Source organism: Emys orbicularis, chromosome 11, assembly GCF_028017835.1.
Source record: "Emys orbicularis isolate rEmyOrb1 chromosome 11, rEmyOrb1.hap1, whole genome shotgun sequence".
Classification (NCBI taxonomy): Eukaryota; Metazoa; Chordata; order Testudines; family Emydidae; genus Emys; species Emys orbicularis.
Window position 1 is genome coordinate 22874387 of NC_088693.1, and position 19362 is coordinate 22893748.

At 38.0% G+C, this 19362-nt stretch overlaps 1 protein-coding gene across 1 annotated transcript in view; it reads left to right on the top strand.

Annotated features, from left to right (window-relative positions):
* The window catches only part of ARHGAP15 (Rho GTPase activating protein 15), a 464546-nt gene that overhangs the window by 272231 nt on the left and 172953 nt on the right, over positions 1–19362 (top strand). Inside the window, exons 9-10 of the mRNA XM_065413739.1 lie at positions 2357–2479; positions 12814–12912. Coding sequence (XP_065269811.1) covers positions 2357–2479; positions 12814–12912 — 222 coding nt within the window. The remainder of the gene's footprint in view (positions 1–2356; positions 2480–12813; positions 12913–19362) is intronic.

The following is a 19362-nucleotide window of genomic DNA, read 5'->3' on the forward strand; positions in this document are numbered from 1 at the left end:
TAACTTTTGCTATGTTTGTGGTGAAGTGACTTTTGCATCACAAAAGCGCAGTATAACCACTATGGTTAAGAAAGCCTATCACCTTTATTTTGGCTGCAAAATTGGATATCAGGACCAGAGGTGGGCCCCACACATATGCTGCAACACTTGTGCAACAAATCTTCGCCAGTGGTTGAACAGGAAAAGGAAATCTATGCCTTTTGCAGTGCCAATGATTTGGAGAGAGCCAACAGATCATACCAGCAATTGTTACTTCTGCATGGTGCCTCCAGTTGGGAAAGGTGTGTCAAAGAAGAAAAAGTGGACTGTGCATTATCCAAACATTCCATCAGCTATACGCCCAGTACCCCACGGAGAAGGACTGCCGGTTCCTGCTGCACCAGAATCATTCTCACTTGAGTCAGACGAGGAAGAGGAAGAGGATGAAACTTCTGGTCCTGAACCATCAATGTCACAGGACCCACATTTTCTCCCATCCTCCTCCTCTGAACCACACCTCATAACACAAGGTGAACTGAATGACCTTGTCAGGGATTTCGAACTACCCAAGAGTAAGGCAGAGCTGTTGGGCTCCAGACTACAGCAGTGGAATCTCCTGTCAGGTGATGTTAGGGTTTCAATGTTCCGTGACCGTCAAAAGGATCTTGTCCCATTCTTCTTCATGGAAGGTGATCTTGTAGCCTGCAACAACATCGATGGTGTGATGGCAGCCCTCAACATCGTTCACGATCCAGATGAGTGGAGACTGTTCATTGATTCATCGAAGACGAGTCTTAAAGCTGTTTTACTGCATAATGGCAATGTTTTGCCATCAATTCCAGTTGGTCATGCAGTCCATATGAAGGAAACCTATGACAACATGAAACAACTTTTGAGGTATATAAACTATGACCAACATCAGTGGCAGCTTTGTGGCGATTTGAAGGTTGTTGTTCTCTTGCTTGGTCTGCAGACTGGATACACAAAGTACTGCTGTTTTCTCTGCGAATGGGATAGTCGTGCAAGAGATTCCCACTACATCAGGAAAGAGTGGCCACTCCGACAGTCATTGGAGCCTGGGAGGAAAAGTGTTCAGCATCCACCACTTGTTGAATCAAGGAAGATTTTGTTACCACCCTTACACATCAGGCTGGGTCTGATGAAGAACTTTGTCAAAGCCATTGACAAAACACAAGCAGCTTTCAAGTACCTCCGTGGAAAATTTCCAAGGTTAAGTGAAGCTAAGATAAAGGAAGGTGTCTTTGTTGGTCCTCAGATTCGTGAACTTCTTTGAGATGATGCATTTGACCATGCACTGCATGGCAAGGAAAAGACGGCATGGAAAGCCTTCCAGTTAGTGGCAATAAATTTTCTCGGAAACAACAAGGCAGACAACTACAGGTTGTTGGTGGAAAACCTCCTCAAGGCATACAAAAGCCTTGGTTGCAACATGTCACTAAAGTTACATTTTTTGCACTCTCATCTAGATTTTTTTCCACTGAACTGCGGAGCAGTGAGCGACGAGCACGGCGAGCGATTTCACCAGGACATTGCAACAATGGAGAAACGCTATCAGAGCAAATGGAGCCCATCAATGCTTGCAGACTATTGCTGGACAGTGACAAGAGATGCTCCATTTAATGAATACAAGAGACAAGCCAAGAAGCGCCGAGTAGACACTGAATAGGACTAAACTATGTACAGAATAGTTTTTTGCCTTTTGTTTCATAATAAATTTTATTTATATAACCCCTTTTGCTGATTTTGAAAGTGTTACATAAACAGGACAGGTGAAATATTATCATGTAAAGCAACCATAAACACATGAAAAGACCTAGGTTTACAATTTATGATTAAAACTCTACTATCTACACAATATACATAGACATAAAATGTAAAAACTTAAATATCTTAGAAACAGTAGCCAATCAGTTGTTTTAATTGTCATATTTGAATTCAGCACATCAAAATACATAATAAATAGCACATTTTATCTCTGAAGCAGACGACTTCTCAAAAATTGTAGACCAGTGTAACATATAGTACACTTCCAATTGGAACTTTCAGCTGAATAATCATCCATGTGAAACTCTTGGGATTTATGAATGTTTCACAAGTAAACTGGTGGCCATCCAAATATTTATGAACAATAAATAATATGACTCCATGAATAATATTGAGTGAATGCATCATGTTTTTTCACACAAATATTAATTAAACTCTTTGTACTATCCCACCAGCTATACTGCTGACCTACTGTTTGATTTCTCAAGGGTGGACATGGCCATTGTTTTCCAAGAAAATTTGCACAAAGTACTACTAGTTTTAAAAATGTAGCTTTACTAGAAATATAGATTTTCTTTTCTTTTTTCTCCAGTTTTCAGACTGAACTACAGTGCCTCTGATACAAATGACAGAAATCGAGTCAAAAGCAGATTAAAGAAGTTTATCAACCGAAGACCCTCACTGAAAACGTTGCAAGAAAAAGGACTTATTAAAGGTGTGTTTTCTCTTATCTATTTTTCTGATTAAAAACTGAAAGCTCATTAATGAGTGTTCTTATTTCACAATATTTTCACTCCTGTCACCAATTAAATGCATAGGACTATTTGGATTTTTCAGGTATTTCTTGCTAGATATTTTTTCTGCTGTGTATCAGAGAACTCATTCAGTTTTGTAAGAGTTTAGCTTTTCTGACTAAAAAAAATGTAGTTAAATGTATCTCTGTATTGCTTGGCTTCTTCTGATGCTATTTTGGTGTGCATGTTCTAGAAACCTCACATTTCACACAATTGTACACCATCTACATTGTAAAGAAGCTTGCTATACACCAGGGGTCGGCAACCTTTGGCACGCGGCTCGCCAGGGTAAGCACCCTGGCGGGCCGGGCCAGTTTGTTTACCTGCCGCTTCTGCAGGTTCGGCCGATTGCAGCTCCCACTGGCCGCGGTTCGCTGCTCCAGGCCAATGGGGGCGGCGGGAAGCCGTGGCCAGCACATCCTTCGGCCCGCACCGCTTCCTGCAGCCCCCATTGGCCTGGAGCAGCGAACCGCGGCCAGTGGGAGCCACGACCGGCCGAACCTGCAGATGCAGCAGGTAAACAAACCGGCCTGGCCCGCCAGGGTGCTTACCCTGGCGAGCCGCATGCCAAAGGTTGCCAACCCCTGCTATACACCTTCATTGTCTAACCCATATATCTAGTTCTTTGTAAGATAAAATTATAAATATATATATATAGAGAGAGAGAGAGTGTGTGTGTGTATTAGAAGTTATATATATATATATAAAATAATAGAGAAAAAACATTGTTACCTTTTGTTGGTTGATCTCAGGAATGCAGTTTTCCAAAGTGTAGGTACTGTTATCTTATAACTGGTGGTATTCTGACCACCAGTGGTCAAGCAAGACCATATATTCAAATATCTTCTGGAATTGTGCTTGAAAAATTTGAACACTCACCAATTAGTATGTGCAAAAACTACAACTGTATATGCAAACTGGCTAGATATGGGTTCTTTGCCACAAGGCTTTGGCACCTCTTGGGTACCAGCAATTCTGAGCCAACAGCAGTCAGTTAGCAGTCAACAGCTTTAGGGTTTAAACCTACCACCTTTGCCCAGGATCAAGGTGGTGGCAGAAAGCTGCCTTCACCCAGCCCCACACAGTGCACAGAGCAATGCTTGGGATCACCTCAGGATCTGACCCTTAATATCTAAAATATTATGGGGCAGATTTTCACAGTTAGGCACACACAAACATGTGCACATAAATTCTTGATTATTTTTGGAGAGATTTTTAAAAGTGCCTAAAGAATTGAAGAGCACAACTTGCACTGAAAGTCAATGAGACTTGTGATTCTAGATCCCTTAGGCACTTTTGAAAATATTCCCCCACAAATACATCAGGTATTTGCAAACATAAATTAGTCACATGCACATTTATGTGTGCAGTTGTGTGCCTAACTTTCAGAATCTGTCCCTAATCAACTATTGTATCTCAGTATAATATGTAAGGGGTTTGGATGCCATTTTAAAAAGCACAATTTGGGTTGAGGGTGGGATTTGAGTGCATCATTTTAGTTTTTCAGTTATTACAGTATCAGAGCAGAAGCTTGTGTTGTAATTTATAGTCTTTTAATTTCTGTATTTAAGGGTGGTTTTTTTCAGTTTAATAAAGTGTAGCTGATGAATCTCCTGTGGTGTTACACAGGGATCAGATGTGATCCCTACTAACAAATCCAGATTCATTAGCATAACTCAAATCCATCCTCTAATGTATCTCTGTAGGAAAACCAGATGCATTTGTTTTCAGATATAGTTGCATTAGACTCCTGATTCACTAACATAGCCTGGTTCTAATTGGGATGTTCTTGTATGGAAAACCCAGATGCATTATGTTCTGCCATAGAGAGTCAGGATCTGCATTCCCTAGCAGAGTTTTAATAATAAACTAATGTAACTGTACAGAAAGCATGTTAGTTTTCTTCCAAGAAGATTCATTAGGATTAGGTTCTGGCCATGCAAATGAGTCAGGATTCGTTAGCAGGGCTTAATTCCAATCTACAGTAAGTCTATGTGAAATGCTCATTTGATAAGGTTCCTTCATTGTCTTCAGTGGAGTTTATCCCTTAATCTGTTATAATGTTATGAAAATGCAGTTGCAGTGCTTACACACAGACCACTTTTAAATGTTAATTTTTAGGCTTATATTACAATATTTTAAATAGCAAATTGCAACTATCCAGATTAAAAATAAAGGGCTTACAAATTTCATGTTTTAAAATGCATCTATTTTTTTCCCCTATAGGTGATTTAAATGGCTTCAGAAACATCACAAAACTATTTCCCCTATTCTTGGGGGGGGTGGGGGGAAGGGAATGTTGACCAATTTTTACAAGAAATTCCTCCAACTCTGAGGACATACATACTAACTTTAATCCCAGAGGGGAATACTTCTGTCAGAATTATAAATCCCTTAAAATAATTAATACTTTCAATAAAAGTACATCTGTAGCCTTGCAGGATATCACAGTGCCAAACTTATAACAAAAGCTGTTCTATGGGCTAGTGAAGAATTGATATAAATATCTGTGAAGCATGTGGTGATAATTACACCAAAGCAGTGGCACTGTAGGTGCTATGAAAACCTTCACTTTTCATCAAGTGCCATTCATATTTGCCAGGGGCACTAGAAAGCTCTCAAATCTGTATTGATTTTTTACTTTGTGTGTCACACTGGAACCAAACTCCAATAAATTTAACACGTAAATTATAGGCAAGAGTGAATACATTTTAAGGTGGTAAGTTCACTTAAATGCAGTCCTCTTCTCTGTTTGTCACTGATGTGTGCACTCTTGGCCAGAGGACTCAACACATTTCTCAACTTGGGATATATATGCTTCAAAATTAAATTGTAGTTTTTTCTCCTGGGGTACTTTGATCCATCAATACAGTTATTAGAAAATCTGGAAATTATATAATTGTCACTTAACCCTTAACAAAACTTTGTTTTAAAGAAACATAAGTACTGCATGAAGGAGAGTGGCAGATTCAAATGGAAATGTGATTTGCACATGTATTTTAAATATAAGGTTCATCAGACTCTGAAATGTGCAAGGTTATTTTTCTTGCTTTGCACTATCCCACTTACTTTCAGTGCCATCTAATTATTTGGGCACTAAGGTCCAGATTTTTAAATGTATTTAGGTCCATGAAGATGCAGATAAGCGTTTAATGGGATTTTCAAAAGCACCTAGGCGACTGACTCAGTGGAACATAGGCATCTAGACACTTTTGAAAACCGCTCTAGGCCTCTAGCTGTATCTTTTGGCACCTAATAACTTTTGAAAAACTGGGCCTACATATCCTTCTGTGCAGAAGTATATAAACCTCTTCCCCGATATAACGCGACCCGATATAACACTAATTCTGATATAACGCGGTAAAGCAGTGTTCCGGGGGGGGGGGGGGGGGGCTGCACACTCTGGCGGATCAAAGCAAGTTCGCTATAACACGGTTTCACCTATAACGCGGTAAGATTTTTTGGCTCCCAAGGACAGTGTTATATCGAGATAGAGATGTAATTTCTTATGGAAACCTTAAACAATTAATGCCATTAAAATTATATGGACCCCGATCCTATATACATGAATTACATTCCTAATGTGAGTCGTTAGTGTTTGTAATACTAGACCATAATGATTTAATTATGCTGGAAGGTTGCAATATAACACTACTTTATTTCTTGGCATTCAGAATGATAACACACAAGAACCCAAATCACAAAGAATGAAAGCAGGGTGTGCCCTAAGGCAGAGAGGCACAACCCACCCCACCTTGCACTAGGCTTGCTCTTTGCAGATTGACTGCAGAAGACCCAGATCATACACTTCCCTAAAGAGCCTCAGAGTCTGCAAGCAGGACCAGGAATCGCCTCACACTTAAGTGATGGCTTGTAATTTCAACACAGCTTCCACTACAACACACCCTGCCCTTCACGTATACTGAATACATAGAAACTGCTTTTCCAATGCCCCCCAAAACCCAGTAATTGTAAAATTGCTGTTTTGATGCTCATTTCAGTCTCTCTCCCTCTCTTTACCGCTATCTTCCCCTCAACATTTAAGAGGGTGGAGAGCAGATAAATTTCTCAATTTAGGCTATGATAAAAATTTTTAGCAATCCAACTCTCCAAATTAAGTTGTAGCAGGGATAGATCAGCATATATTTGCCTTTGGAATGCACTGCACTGCATCTCATTCAAAGCTTTGTCTTCCCAAAAACCTGTGGGGGTGGTAATACCAGGCCGCCTACTCTTTTTTCCAGAATTAGAACAGTGATGTTCCATTTTTCCAATGGCACTAATATTTTTTCCAATGGTGTACTTGTGCTTTTATTTTAATAAAAACATCAAAGAAATAGATACCGTAAGAGTTCTGTGAGAACTTGGCCATATTGCATACATACACACCAAAAATAATGAAGCAGTAACATTCTGAATGCGGCTGTGACTTCTGTGATCTTGTTTTAAATGTTCATTTTACAGCAGTATTGTCTCCCATTTTCTTGGTTTCTGCAGCTTAGAGTCAATAGCTCAGACTTTGGGCTGCACAAGCTGCATGTGAAGAGTATGTCTGTCAGGCTCCTGGCAGTGAGCAATTAATAGCAATTAATAGCAGCTGTAGTTATCGTTTTATATCTTACAATTTTGTTAGTATCCATGCCATCCCCTTTTGGTGTCTCATTTCATATCAGCATACAACGCTGTCACAGACACCACCATCTTGAATAGAAAGTTTAATGCGTAGATATCAAGGATGTGTAATGCAAACCATACTGCCAAACATATTATGAATATATTGCTCTTCTTAAAAATGCTTGTTGGTTTTTCATTCTACGGTATTGACTAACTGTCTGTGTTTGATGCATGGTTTACCAGCCTGATGTAGACTTATGGTTAGAGCTTAACTTGTTAGTTCTGCTTTTGCAGCCAATTCAGAATAACTACAGATGCCCCAAATATTAAAATTGACTGCTCAAATGGACTCAGTGTGGGAGTTTCATTGGTTTTAAATTGATAACAGCTGAAAGAGTGAGTGATTAAAGCTGAATATAGGCATACTATGCAGCTCCTTTGTTCAAGTTCTTGTGAACAGAGTCCACTGTGTGAGAATTTCCTTTGTTACAATAAAGGATACTTCTGAATAATCATTAGTTAAAAATTTTAAATGATGAAGAAGAGAATTTTAGGCGCTTATAGAGGGAATAATTCCTGAGATGCTGGAATAAACTTTGAGAAGATGAAGTAGGTTTCTATTCAGAGGGGAGCATTTAAATTTAAGTAGCATTCCATAAGGTGGTAATTGTGTCTATTTCCCAGGCATTTGAGTTAACTAAGCTGGATAGGAAACAAAAACTGTCATAACAAGAGGTTAGAAGTGTTGTGTACATCTTTTTTTTTTCAAGTCATAAAAAGTTCTGAAATGCCCTAATATAGATAAATCAAACAAAACCCTCTTTTGCTTCCTTTATCTATTGGGAACAGTTATTGTTTTCATTATATGAAAAGATGTTCTAGTTACTTTCTTCTTTTACAGTGATTTAAAATATTAATAGATATTAAAGAAGAACATTTTAAAGAGCAATAATTTATTTTTTCAATAAGTGAGTTAAAAAAGAAAATAAATATCAAATTGTTGCCTACAAAAATTAATTCTTAGCACTTGTATAAATGCTTGTTTTCAAAATACTGTACAAGAATAAATATATTGTACAAGCATATGAGTTATAAGAATATACATATTGTGATGTAAGAATTAGTATCTCCATCTTATAGACAAGGAAATGGAAACTCAGAGAAATTAAGTGACTTGGATCAAAGTCATACAATGTCAGGGGCAGAACTTGGTTTTGACCTTAGGAGTTCTTGGCCTCCAGCTGCATATTCAGTCACTAAATAATCTTGCTTTTCTAAAATAATACTTTTTAGAAGGAAGTAGATTGGTTTAAATGTTTACTGTAGCCTTTTTCATTGCTTAGAACTATAACAGTGGTGTGACAACTAGCCTCATGTCGCCCCATTTGTCTATATGGTTCTTCAGTTGAAGACAATAATAATACTTAGCACCTGTTATCTAAGAAGGATGACAAAGTGTGTTTCAAAACATTAACTATAACATAAGTAAATATTCATTTTTATAGGTAGATAAACTGAGGTTAAGCAGTTTGCAGATTCAAGAATAAAATCCAAAGGTGAAATCCTGGCCGCACTGAAATCTATGGGAGTTCTGACATTGACATCAGTGGAGCCAGGATTTCACCTCTGGAATTCCGACTTCTCTGTTCCTCGCTCGAACCACCATTCACTAAACCAATGTGTTTTTTTCCCCAAAGTATAACACTTGGCTTCCTATTACTGGAAATGGTGAAAGTAACTTGAGATTCCTGGATGCCAGACATGATGTACTTATAGTAGTTACGGTAACTTGCTGAACCGTAAAGCATTAATTGTTCCTCAGTCGTTGATATGTTGACTATCTATAGACAATGCAGTCTATTGCCCCTGTCACTTCTGACCTATCATTTTACAAACACCCTAGCCCCTCAAATGAGATACAGTTTTACATCTTTTTAATGTAATTAGCATCAGAGAACATTCCATCTCATGTGAAGAATTTGACAGGTCTTCACTGAAATTTTTAAAACAATTAAGATGTCAAAGGAGGAAGTACTAGAACATTTTAATCATAAATCTCTGTCTACATAATTACCACTGGCGGAAACTATAAATGTTTCATGAAGAAAACGTAACCTGTCCATTCTTTGTCACAAACATAACCCCAAAACATGTAACAGATCACTAACTTATATGTAATTGCCACACATGCACACGACCTTCTAGAGTGTATTTCTGTAACCCCCAACCCTGCATTCCTTGTGTTCCCAGAAGTTTGACTAACTCAATGAACTTTTGGGTTGTAAAAAAATGCAGTGTCAGACTGCAGAATACATATATTTGGATGAGTTGGAATGGACCTTCCTTCATATTTTGACTCAGGAAATTCAGAACTCCTTTCCCTGTATCATAGGGCAAGCAGATTCAGTAGGCTGCAATAATTTGGAGAAACAGGTGGTCACTGCCTAGTTCTTATTTCCAGTTCTATTCCTTTGGGGGTAAAATATTGCACATCATTGCTCCAAACTCCCTATTTAAAATGCACACTTTGAAAATCTAGTTCTTAGTAACTATGGCTTCAGACTCCTGGAGTTAGGCACCTAAATACCTTTGAGGATCTGGTTCTGTGTATCTGAGATGGTTTATATATTGGCTTGGAAGGATTACATTTTTATCAGCAACGTCACCGTGCACACACAAATGGATGAAAAATATTTCCATCAATAATAATAGACATTTACAGATAGGCAAAGTAAGAGAAAAGCTGCTTGAGAACTTATCACAGTCAAAATCCAGTGATGTAGGCTTTTGAATTGGCTTGTTACAAATGGACTAGTGAATGAATAGTAAAATCAGGTATGATATGTTGATTCAAGGATATTTACTTCATATATTTTGACATGTGATGTTGATTTTTATGTTTTAACGGTTTATAAAGCTTTAACTTTTTGAATCTCAGTGTCTACTGTCATTACATAATTGTCTAACCCTCCCATAATTTCCTGCAACATTCAAAATTTAAATCGATAAAATTATTTTAAAAATAGAAATAAACATATATTATCTGTCAAAATTATTAAAAAGTGAAAATAAAGTATATCCATTCTATTTATATAACTCTCAGTACATTTTCCAAACACACAATTCATTCTAAAACTGTTCTGAGAATAAACACACAGATACACACACACACACGGGGAAAAAATTATAATGATGTTTATTAATAATTATCTAGTGCAAAAATGTGCTTTATAAAAAATGAGGCCTGCGCTTCAGTTTACAATCTAAGTCTAAAAATTACTCAGATGATAAAAGTTTCCTTCTTACATGAGAAGGTCTGGGATTTTTTTTTAATTTAAGTACTCCTATTTGAAAAATTTGAAATTAATAGTTAAAAAATACATACATAATAACATGTGTACATCACCAGGACCTGTCTATTTGCCAGGGATATTGAAAACCACTGACCCAGGGAGAAGGGAGGCTTTCTGGCTATTTGAAGACATGGCAGAGTGGAATTCTTGGCAGAAACAAGTTTTGGTTCTGACTCTTCAGTGCTGGGGACCATTTTCCCGCCCAGGCCTGTACTCCCAGCATGTCTTTCTTTGCTTCCCTGCTCCCCTTTCCCAACTTGTTCCTCGGGCCGATGACCATAAGCAGAGAAAAGACAATTATATTGCAAGGGTGAGAGTTGAACAGCAAGGAGGCAAGAGCTGGTGACCCTGTAAGGCAAACATATGTGTTGGAACTAGGGGCACTGGGGTGCTACTGCACCTCCTGACTTGAAGTGGTTTCCATGATATACAGGGTTCACAGCTTCATTCAATGGCTCTCAGCACCCCCACTATAAAAATTGTTCCAGCACCCCTGAAAACAAATGACAAACATGAAGCTTTTGGCCTGCTTTGAAGAAGGGCAGGACAAGTTGTGGACTTTTTTATGGGAGGGGTGCAACTGAATTTTGGGTGAGTGTGGATATAGTTTTGGGGGAGCGAGACAATGCTCCTGTTCTGTGGGAGTGGAAGGAGCTGAGGTACCATAGATGAGTTTGTTTGTCTTTAGTACTGCTGTACAGAAAGTTAAGGATGACTATACTCATCCTTGGTGTTCTGAGAGTTAATATGGTGTGTTATATGTGCGCTCTTAAATTTCAAATTGTACTAAAATCATCTCAAGTACAGAAGTTTTATCAAAGCCCTTTGTACTAATTTTCAAAGTGTAATACACTGTTGAAAAGGTATGCGGAGACTGTCTCTTTGGGTAAATAATGATAATGCAGTCAGATTGTTTGAACATTAAACTGCTCTTATTGAGTGATTTTCCTCATCTGTTTGATTCATTTTGATTCTAGATGACAAAATTCCCATTACTGAGTGCTCTTTTCATACTTTGTCAAAAAATATAGAGTGGAGATGAGGTGGATAAAGCTAATTTGTAATCTGAGATATTTAACCTGGTTATGCTGTGTTTCGAGATGAACATCCTAAGTCGGTCAAAAGTTTAAAAGCATAAAAACTAAAAAGCAGCATTACCTAGTTAAACTCTAATTCAGTATGTAAACAACATGATTTACAAGTCCAGTCACTGAAGCCTATTTGCTATTCTCATCAAAAGTACATCTTTTTTAAATACAAAAGTACAGAAAATGGGTTTTCGCCAACTGCCTTCCACACAAAAAAGAATACTAAGAGGAACAGAGGTGCAATTGACACTGGGAGTCAAAGCCATAACTACTAACAGTGTATTCCTACATCCCCCAGATACACTAGACAAGAAAAATTATCAAAATAGTTTCTTTACAAGGACAACAAATAAAAAAGGCAAATGTAAGAAGAAAATATAACTTTGTTTAGTGTAAAGTTGTTGCCCTTAAAAGCTTTCAGATGTTGCTGTTAGAATTACTTAACGTCACTATTGTAGTTCTTAAACTTTCCTGAACTTCACATAGGACATAGTTAGGGTGCACTGTAAATACTGAAGTATTTGATTATCTCAGGCAACTGAAAAGTTTTTCGGAGCAACCACTTATATACCCAACTTGTGGAATTCACTGCTGCAGGAAATGATGCAATCAAATACTGTTGTTGGACTTTTTAAAAGGCCGGATAATTTTATGACCAGTAATTACAGTAGAGATGGGATTAGGCATTGATTCTACAAGCTAGTATGTCACTCGAACCCATGCACCAACATGGAGCTCCATTATGAGCAATGGGGCTCCATGTGGGTAGAGGGGTCTACTCATGTGTGAGCTTTCAGGATCAGGGACATCATGATTTACTTTTGGATGTTTCAAATTTGAACCAGACAGAGATCTGGATTTCAGAAATGGCTCTTATCATAATGCTGCACTGAACCAAAATCCCACACCTTAACATTAGACGGTTCAAAATACAAATCACAATTTTGTGACTTGAGTCTTCTCTGTAATTTTCAGCAAATTATGTTTATAAGAGCAATTGTATCCCCACTGGGGCATAAAATAAAAACTGGCAGGAGTCAGGAAGGCTTTGGTACTTCTTTTATCTGTCTAACAACCAAACAGGAGTAGTTGGTTAATGCACAAGCCTTTGAAGAAGCGAAGAGACCATTATTATAATCATTTATTTATTAGTTATTGTTTATCATGTTTTAATATATTTATCTTCTTTACTCTGTTTAGATCAAGTTTTTGGCTCCCATTTGCAGTTAGTGTGTGAGCACGAAAATTCCACAGTCCCCCTATTTGTAAAACGTTGTATAGAAGCTGTTGAAAAAAGAGGTGGGTAACTTAATATTCAACACTATTTTTCATTCCTGCAGCCATATTTACAACTGATGCTCTAACTTAAGAACGCCACTTGTCTTGCCAGAGAAGCCATGCAGTTCAAATTATACTTTAGTGATTCACTCAACTATTACAGATTCTTTTTTCTTTTTCTTTTTTTACAATAGAGATATTAATAAAACAAATTAATGCTAATTATTGTCTCTATATTGTCTGTTTGACATATTCTTGATTCAGTTGCAAACTTTTTGTGTGCAAGCCAACGCTAAAACATTCATAAAATGTCAATAATTACAGTGCTAGAACTCTCATAACATTCATACTAAGATCCCTTGTGGTTGTTATGCCATTACATTTTTTGGTAAGTCCCCAATGTTACCTAACCAAAACAAATGCCAGTCTAACTTGTAAGTAGTTTTAGAGTCTCTCTTACATTTTTTTCCTCTTCTGCATTTGGGTTCCTGTTTTTATTGATGTTATTCAAAGCTATAGTGCTGTCCCAAGGTTATGATGCACTTTCATTTGTATTTTAAGAGTTTTTCTTTCATTATAAATAATGACAGCAAAATAAAATATAATTACGACATTTGATCTTTCTTCTTCTGTCATTGAAGGTCATTTTCATTGGAAGTAGATACAGAATCCTAAAAATGTATTGTGTAAAAATGTGAGGCTTAATCACCATTTCTTACAAGTTTACAACTTGTTCCAGGGGTCATGGGAAAAGTATATCTTGCAAAAGATAGTTTTCAAAATAAAGATGGGACAGCCCAGTGCTGTTGTTGTCTAGAATCTGAATAAAAAAGAGAACCAACGGAAAAAAAAAGATCTTTAGACAGTTTTAGAGTAGGAGAAAGCAATTTTAATTTAATGATTGTTAGCTGGGTTTATGTGAAGGGTGCAATGAAATTGGCCTAGAGATTCAAACTCCTAGAAATTCATGACTTAATTATGTAGAAAGGACTGCACTGGAAATACTGTTATTCCCAGAGGGGTAGGTAGACAGGAAGTGCCAGAATAACAGAGCGGAGGTATTGTGCAGGGGGAGATAGTAGCAGTGGTTTTTGGAAGAAAGGAGCACAGCCATCCGACAGGGGATGGGACAGGGAGAGAAATATAGAAGGGAGGAGTGAGAAAGTTTTACAGGGGGAGGAGGAGAGAAAAAGAGAAGCAGATTGCAAAAGGGGAAAATGGAGATTAGAGAGAGAATCAATTTTATTTTTCAAAATTAGCATTATGAAAACCCCAAACCTTGCCTAGTTTCGTGTTCCAATCTCAACTCAGGTTCATCGAAAGGTGCACCTAGTGTTTGCAGATGTTTTGAGTAGCCTGGGAGTAACCCAGGAGGAGGGAGGCCAAAGGTGCCTTTACACACCTTTGTACCTCCCAAAATCCAGGCTACGGGGGTAGGGGGCGGAGGGGAGGGGTAGTACAGCCCCCAATATAAGCCTCCCAGGGCATCTATAACTTATGGCATCCTTACCTAGGCTGCCTATGGGCTGTTCTTCAGCCTAAAATAGCCAGAGTGCAGAGCACTCCAGCCATGAACCCTCCAACACTGACCATCCCTCCCTTACCTCTAAACCTTGATTGAAGAGTGACATAGGGCTGCTTACACTGGCTCCATATTTCTGCACTTGAGGATTTTCCCTAGAACCACAGCAGCCCCTTTACAGCCCCTTTACAACCACATAGTGACATAAAGGGGGCTGCAGCTGGAGACAGAATCCTACCCAAAGATTTATACCATGATACTGGCTCTTGACGAATAAATAATAATTAAAATAGATGTATTTTACATATGCCTACAGGTGTCTGTCCTGTATCTTATTATACCAGACACCTGGTCCTGTATCCCATTTATTGCAACAGTGTGTGTGTGTATGCATGTAAACGGTCCCCAAAATGAGACCCCACTCTTGTGCAAACAAAATAAAAAGAGCTAAAAGTTAAAAAGAAAAAAGAAAGCTGGTGTAAATCATTTGTGTGTTTCAGGTTCTCGCTATCCTAGTGTCCATTGTTAATGCTAAATTATAACAGAAAAATCCAAAGTATGTAAGATATCTGTATGGATATCAAATTAATTCATAAGGATTAATAGGAAAATGTGTGTCACTGTTTCTATAGAGCAATTGATCCTTTAAAGCATTGCATTATTGTTCTTTGGTTCATGTGCTTTTTTCATAATTGCTGTAACTTTAAGCTAGTATATCATTTTAGTTAGTACAGTATGTAAATAAAAACTAATCTCAGTGGTATGAGATAAAATTTCATTGTGCTGTATTTACGAGTTTGTACTTGATATACATTTTTCTATTATCATTTTCTTGGATTAAGATCCTTGGATTTACTCATATTCTATTTACTCTAAGTGTTGTTTTTACTAAGTTCTGGCATAAACTATCTCAGAACAGCAGTAATTTATGTGAAGCTAAGTCCAATGTTTATGCAAGCTTCTGATGACATTTTATACTGGGGTTGGTATTAGGAAGCAGTATGTGGAGGTGCCAAGTCTCCCGGCATGGCTGAGACTCAACAGATCTAAAGCCCTCCTCCTAATGGCCAGATATGCCTCCAGCCAAGACACTCAACTGCAGAGTCATGGGAAATACTTATGTACCAATTATGGGAAAGGCACATTTAATGAAAACTTTATGTTTACTTTCATAGTCTTAGTAAGATGGCCTAAATACTCAGAACAGCTGGCACATTCGCTGTTTTGGAAAATATTTTTTCCCCTTGTAGTTACTTTTTCTTTTTAGAAAATATATAATCTATATACTGTACTGTATCAAGAAATGTTGCTTATATACTTCATTTAAAAAAAAATCCAAAAAACAGATCTTATGAGTCTAGCCCTATATGTTGCCTATTTGAAACAGAAAGAACAAGACATTCATGCTTTGCTGGACAACTGTGCTGTTTACAAGGTGATCTTAACCATCATGTTATGAAGGTGCTTATATGTCATATACTGTGCCCAATAAAACATTGTTTACGTTTTTCAATTTTAGCATATTGTGGCCACACATTGGAAAGAAAGCCTAATAGTGAGCTAAGTAAAACATACCATCTAGTATGTTTCATTATCTTTATGGTTTCACATTATACTGTCAAACCACAAGAGGATTTTCCAATACACTGACACCATAGGGTAGGTAACTTGCTATTGGCCAGTTTTTTATCTTAGTTACACTAAGGGTATCCAGAATACCTCCATTAAATCAATGGAGTTACTCTGGAATCAGAGTGTAACTGAGATCAGAGACTGGTCCGCTGACTCAGTTGGATGTTGTTTGCCTCTTAGCCAGTCATTTAATATATACGGAAAGGACAGGAGTTCTTTGTGTCCAGTAAACTTCTCTTCTCAGACCATAATGCAGCTCTAACTAGTTCACAAGCATTTGTTTATAAGTAGTGAACTCCAACTTTGTAATCTCTCATTTACTATTTCTAACTGTGGAAATGGAACTGGGTGCAGAGTGTCTCTCTTCATGAGCCATATTTCAGGGTTGTCAAGATAGTTTATCATAAATATTAAAATAAAATATTAGGCCCAGTTCTGCAAACCCTACATGAGTGGTCCATTGACTTAAAGTTTTCAGGAGCATGCTCATTATATTTTTCCTATCCATTTTACTTGTTCCTTCTTCAATATTTGGTGAAATGCTGGCCCTAAAATTATGAGGAGCCCAACCCTGATCCTTTTCAGTCAATAGGACCTTTGCTAACTGGGGGAAAGAGTGGACTCTTGGTGTCCAGTATAGTAGTCCCTACACAGAAAGCTTCTATTATTTCCTTAAGGCTAGATGGTAACTGAACATTCTGCCTCGAGTAAGGTTGGTGTATACCTGATGGGTACACTGAGGGAAAAATTGTGAGTGACGGAGTCACAATTCTTCTCTTGCTCCCACTTTCTCTCTGAGTGGGAAGAATCATAGAATCATAAAATCATAGGATTGGAAGGGACCTCGAGAAGTCATCTACTCCAGTCCCCTGCACTCACGGCAAGACAAGTATTATCTAGACCATCCCTGACAGATGTTTGTCTAACCTGCTCTTAAAAATTGCCAACGATGGAGATTCCACAACCTCCCTAGGCAAATTATTCCAGTGCTTACCTACCCCACCAGCTAGGAAGCTGGGGGGAGGGATAGCTCAGTGGTTTGAGCATTGGTCTGCTAAACCCACAGTTGTGAGTTCAATCTTTGAGGGGGCCGTTTAGGGCTCTGGGGCAAAAAAACAACTTTCAGGGACAGTACTTGGTCCTGCTAGTGAAGGCAGGGGACTGGACTGGACTCAATGACCTTTCAAGGTCCCTTCCAGTTCTATGAGATAGGTATATCTCCATATATTATAAGTTTTTCCTAATGTCCAACCTAAAACACGCTTGCTGCAGTTTAGCCCATTGCTTCTTGTTCTATCCTCAGGGGTTAAGGAGAACAATTTTTCTACCTCCTCCTTGTAGCAACCTTTTATGTACTTGAAAACTGATATCTCAGTCTTCTCTTCTCCAGACTAAACAAACCCATTTTTTTCAGTCTTCCCTCATAGGTCATTTTTTCTAGACCTTTAATCATTTTTGTTGCTCTTCTCTGGACTTTCTCCAATTTGTCCACATCTTTCCTGAAATATTGCACCCAGAACTGGACACAATACTCCCATTGAGGCCTAATCAGCGCAGAGAAGAGAGAAATAATTACTTCTTGTCCCTTGCTTACAACACTCCTGAGAACGTTTGCTTTTTTTCATCAGTGTTACACAGTTGACTCACATTTAGCTTGTGATCCATTATGACCCCCAGATCCCTTTCCGCAGTACTCCTTCCTGGGCAGTTATTTCCCATTTTGTATGTGTTCAACTGATTGTTCCTTCCTAAGTGGAGTACTTTGCATTTGTTCTTATTGAATTTCATCCTATTTACTTCAGACCATTTCTCTAATTTGTTCAGATCATTTTGAATTTTAATCCTATCCTCCAAAGCACTAGCAACCCCTCCTAAATTTGTATCAACCATAAACTTTATAATTATACTCTCTTTGCGATTATCTAAATCATTTATGAAGATATTGAACAGAACTGGACCCAGTAGTGATCCCTGCGGGACTCCACTAAATATACTCTTCCATCATGACTGTGACCACTGATAACTACTCTCTGGGAACAGTTGTCCAACCAGTAATGCAACAACCTTATAGTAGCTCCAACAAGGTTGTATTTCCCTAGTTTGTTTATGAGAAGGTCATGCAAGACGGGTATCAAAAGCCTTACTAAAGTCAAGATATACCACATCTACTGCTCCCCCCATCCACAAGGCATGTTACCCTGTCAAAGAAAGCTATTAGGTTGGTTTGACACAATTTGTTCCTGACAAATCCATGATGACTGTTACTTATCACTTTATTATCTTCTAGGTGTTTGCAAATTGATTGCTTAATTATTTGCTCCATTATCTTTCCAAATACTGAAGTTAAGCTGACTGGTCTATAATTCCCCAGGTTCTCCTTATTTCCCTTTTTATAGATTGGCACTATATATGCGCTTTTCCAGTCCTCTGGAATCTCTCCCTCTTCCATGACTTTTCGAAGATAATCGCTCAGATATCTCCTAAGCCAGCTCCTTGAGTATTTTAGGATATATTTCATCAGGCCCTGGTGACTTGAAGACATCTAACTAAATTCCTTTGCTTCTCTTCATGGAGCAGTTTACTTAGTTACAGATTAACTAGGATGAGGCCAGAGCTCCCTACCCATTTCTGCTTGTTCCCAGCAGGGAATATTGGGTGAGTAGCTGGAAACACAATCTGAGCAGGGCCAAGCATTGGAGTGAGGGAAGCTTGTGACAATCTAACCCTCAGCTTATACAGTAATTCACAGACTGTGCAGTCTTGCCAAGGGTGGGGCTCTCATCTCAAGTTTTTATGTCTCTATGCCAGGTATTATTTCCAGTCATTTCTTGAATCGTTTGTTTATTTTGTTATTTGTGGACCCTTTAAAGTTCCACTGGCTGTTTTTAAGTAAAACTCATTTTAAAAAATTAGAAACATCACTCTGTAGTACCTAAACAAAATGCCAACCAGTACCTTTTCATAGCAAAACTTTATCACGTGGAAGTGATCTGATATTAAAATATTTTCCAGGGATGATAATTTCTCTGTGTCACAATAAACTAACAGATCGAATACTTTACTACCCTAAACATGTTGTTGTGCAAACAGTATATTTTAGGTTTGTGAAGGAATGGGCTAGTTTTCCAGAGAAATTTGATTTCATTTATCTTGGCATCCATCTATTGAAACATGGTTTTGACAATTCATTCTTCCCCTACATTTCCAAATCCAACTTACTCTGCCCAAATCAATTTAAATGACTTTAAAATGATACCATCAACTCCACAGTTGACGATTACAGGTATAGGTTTTATTATGAAGTGAACATTGCAGAC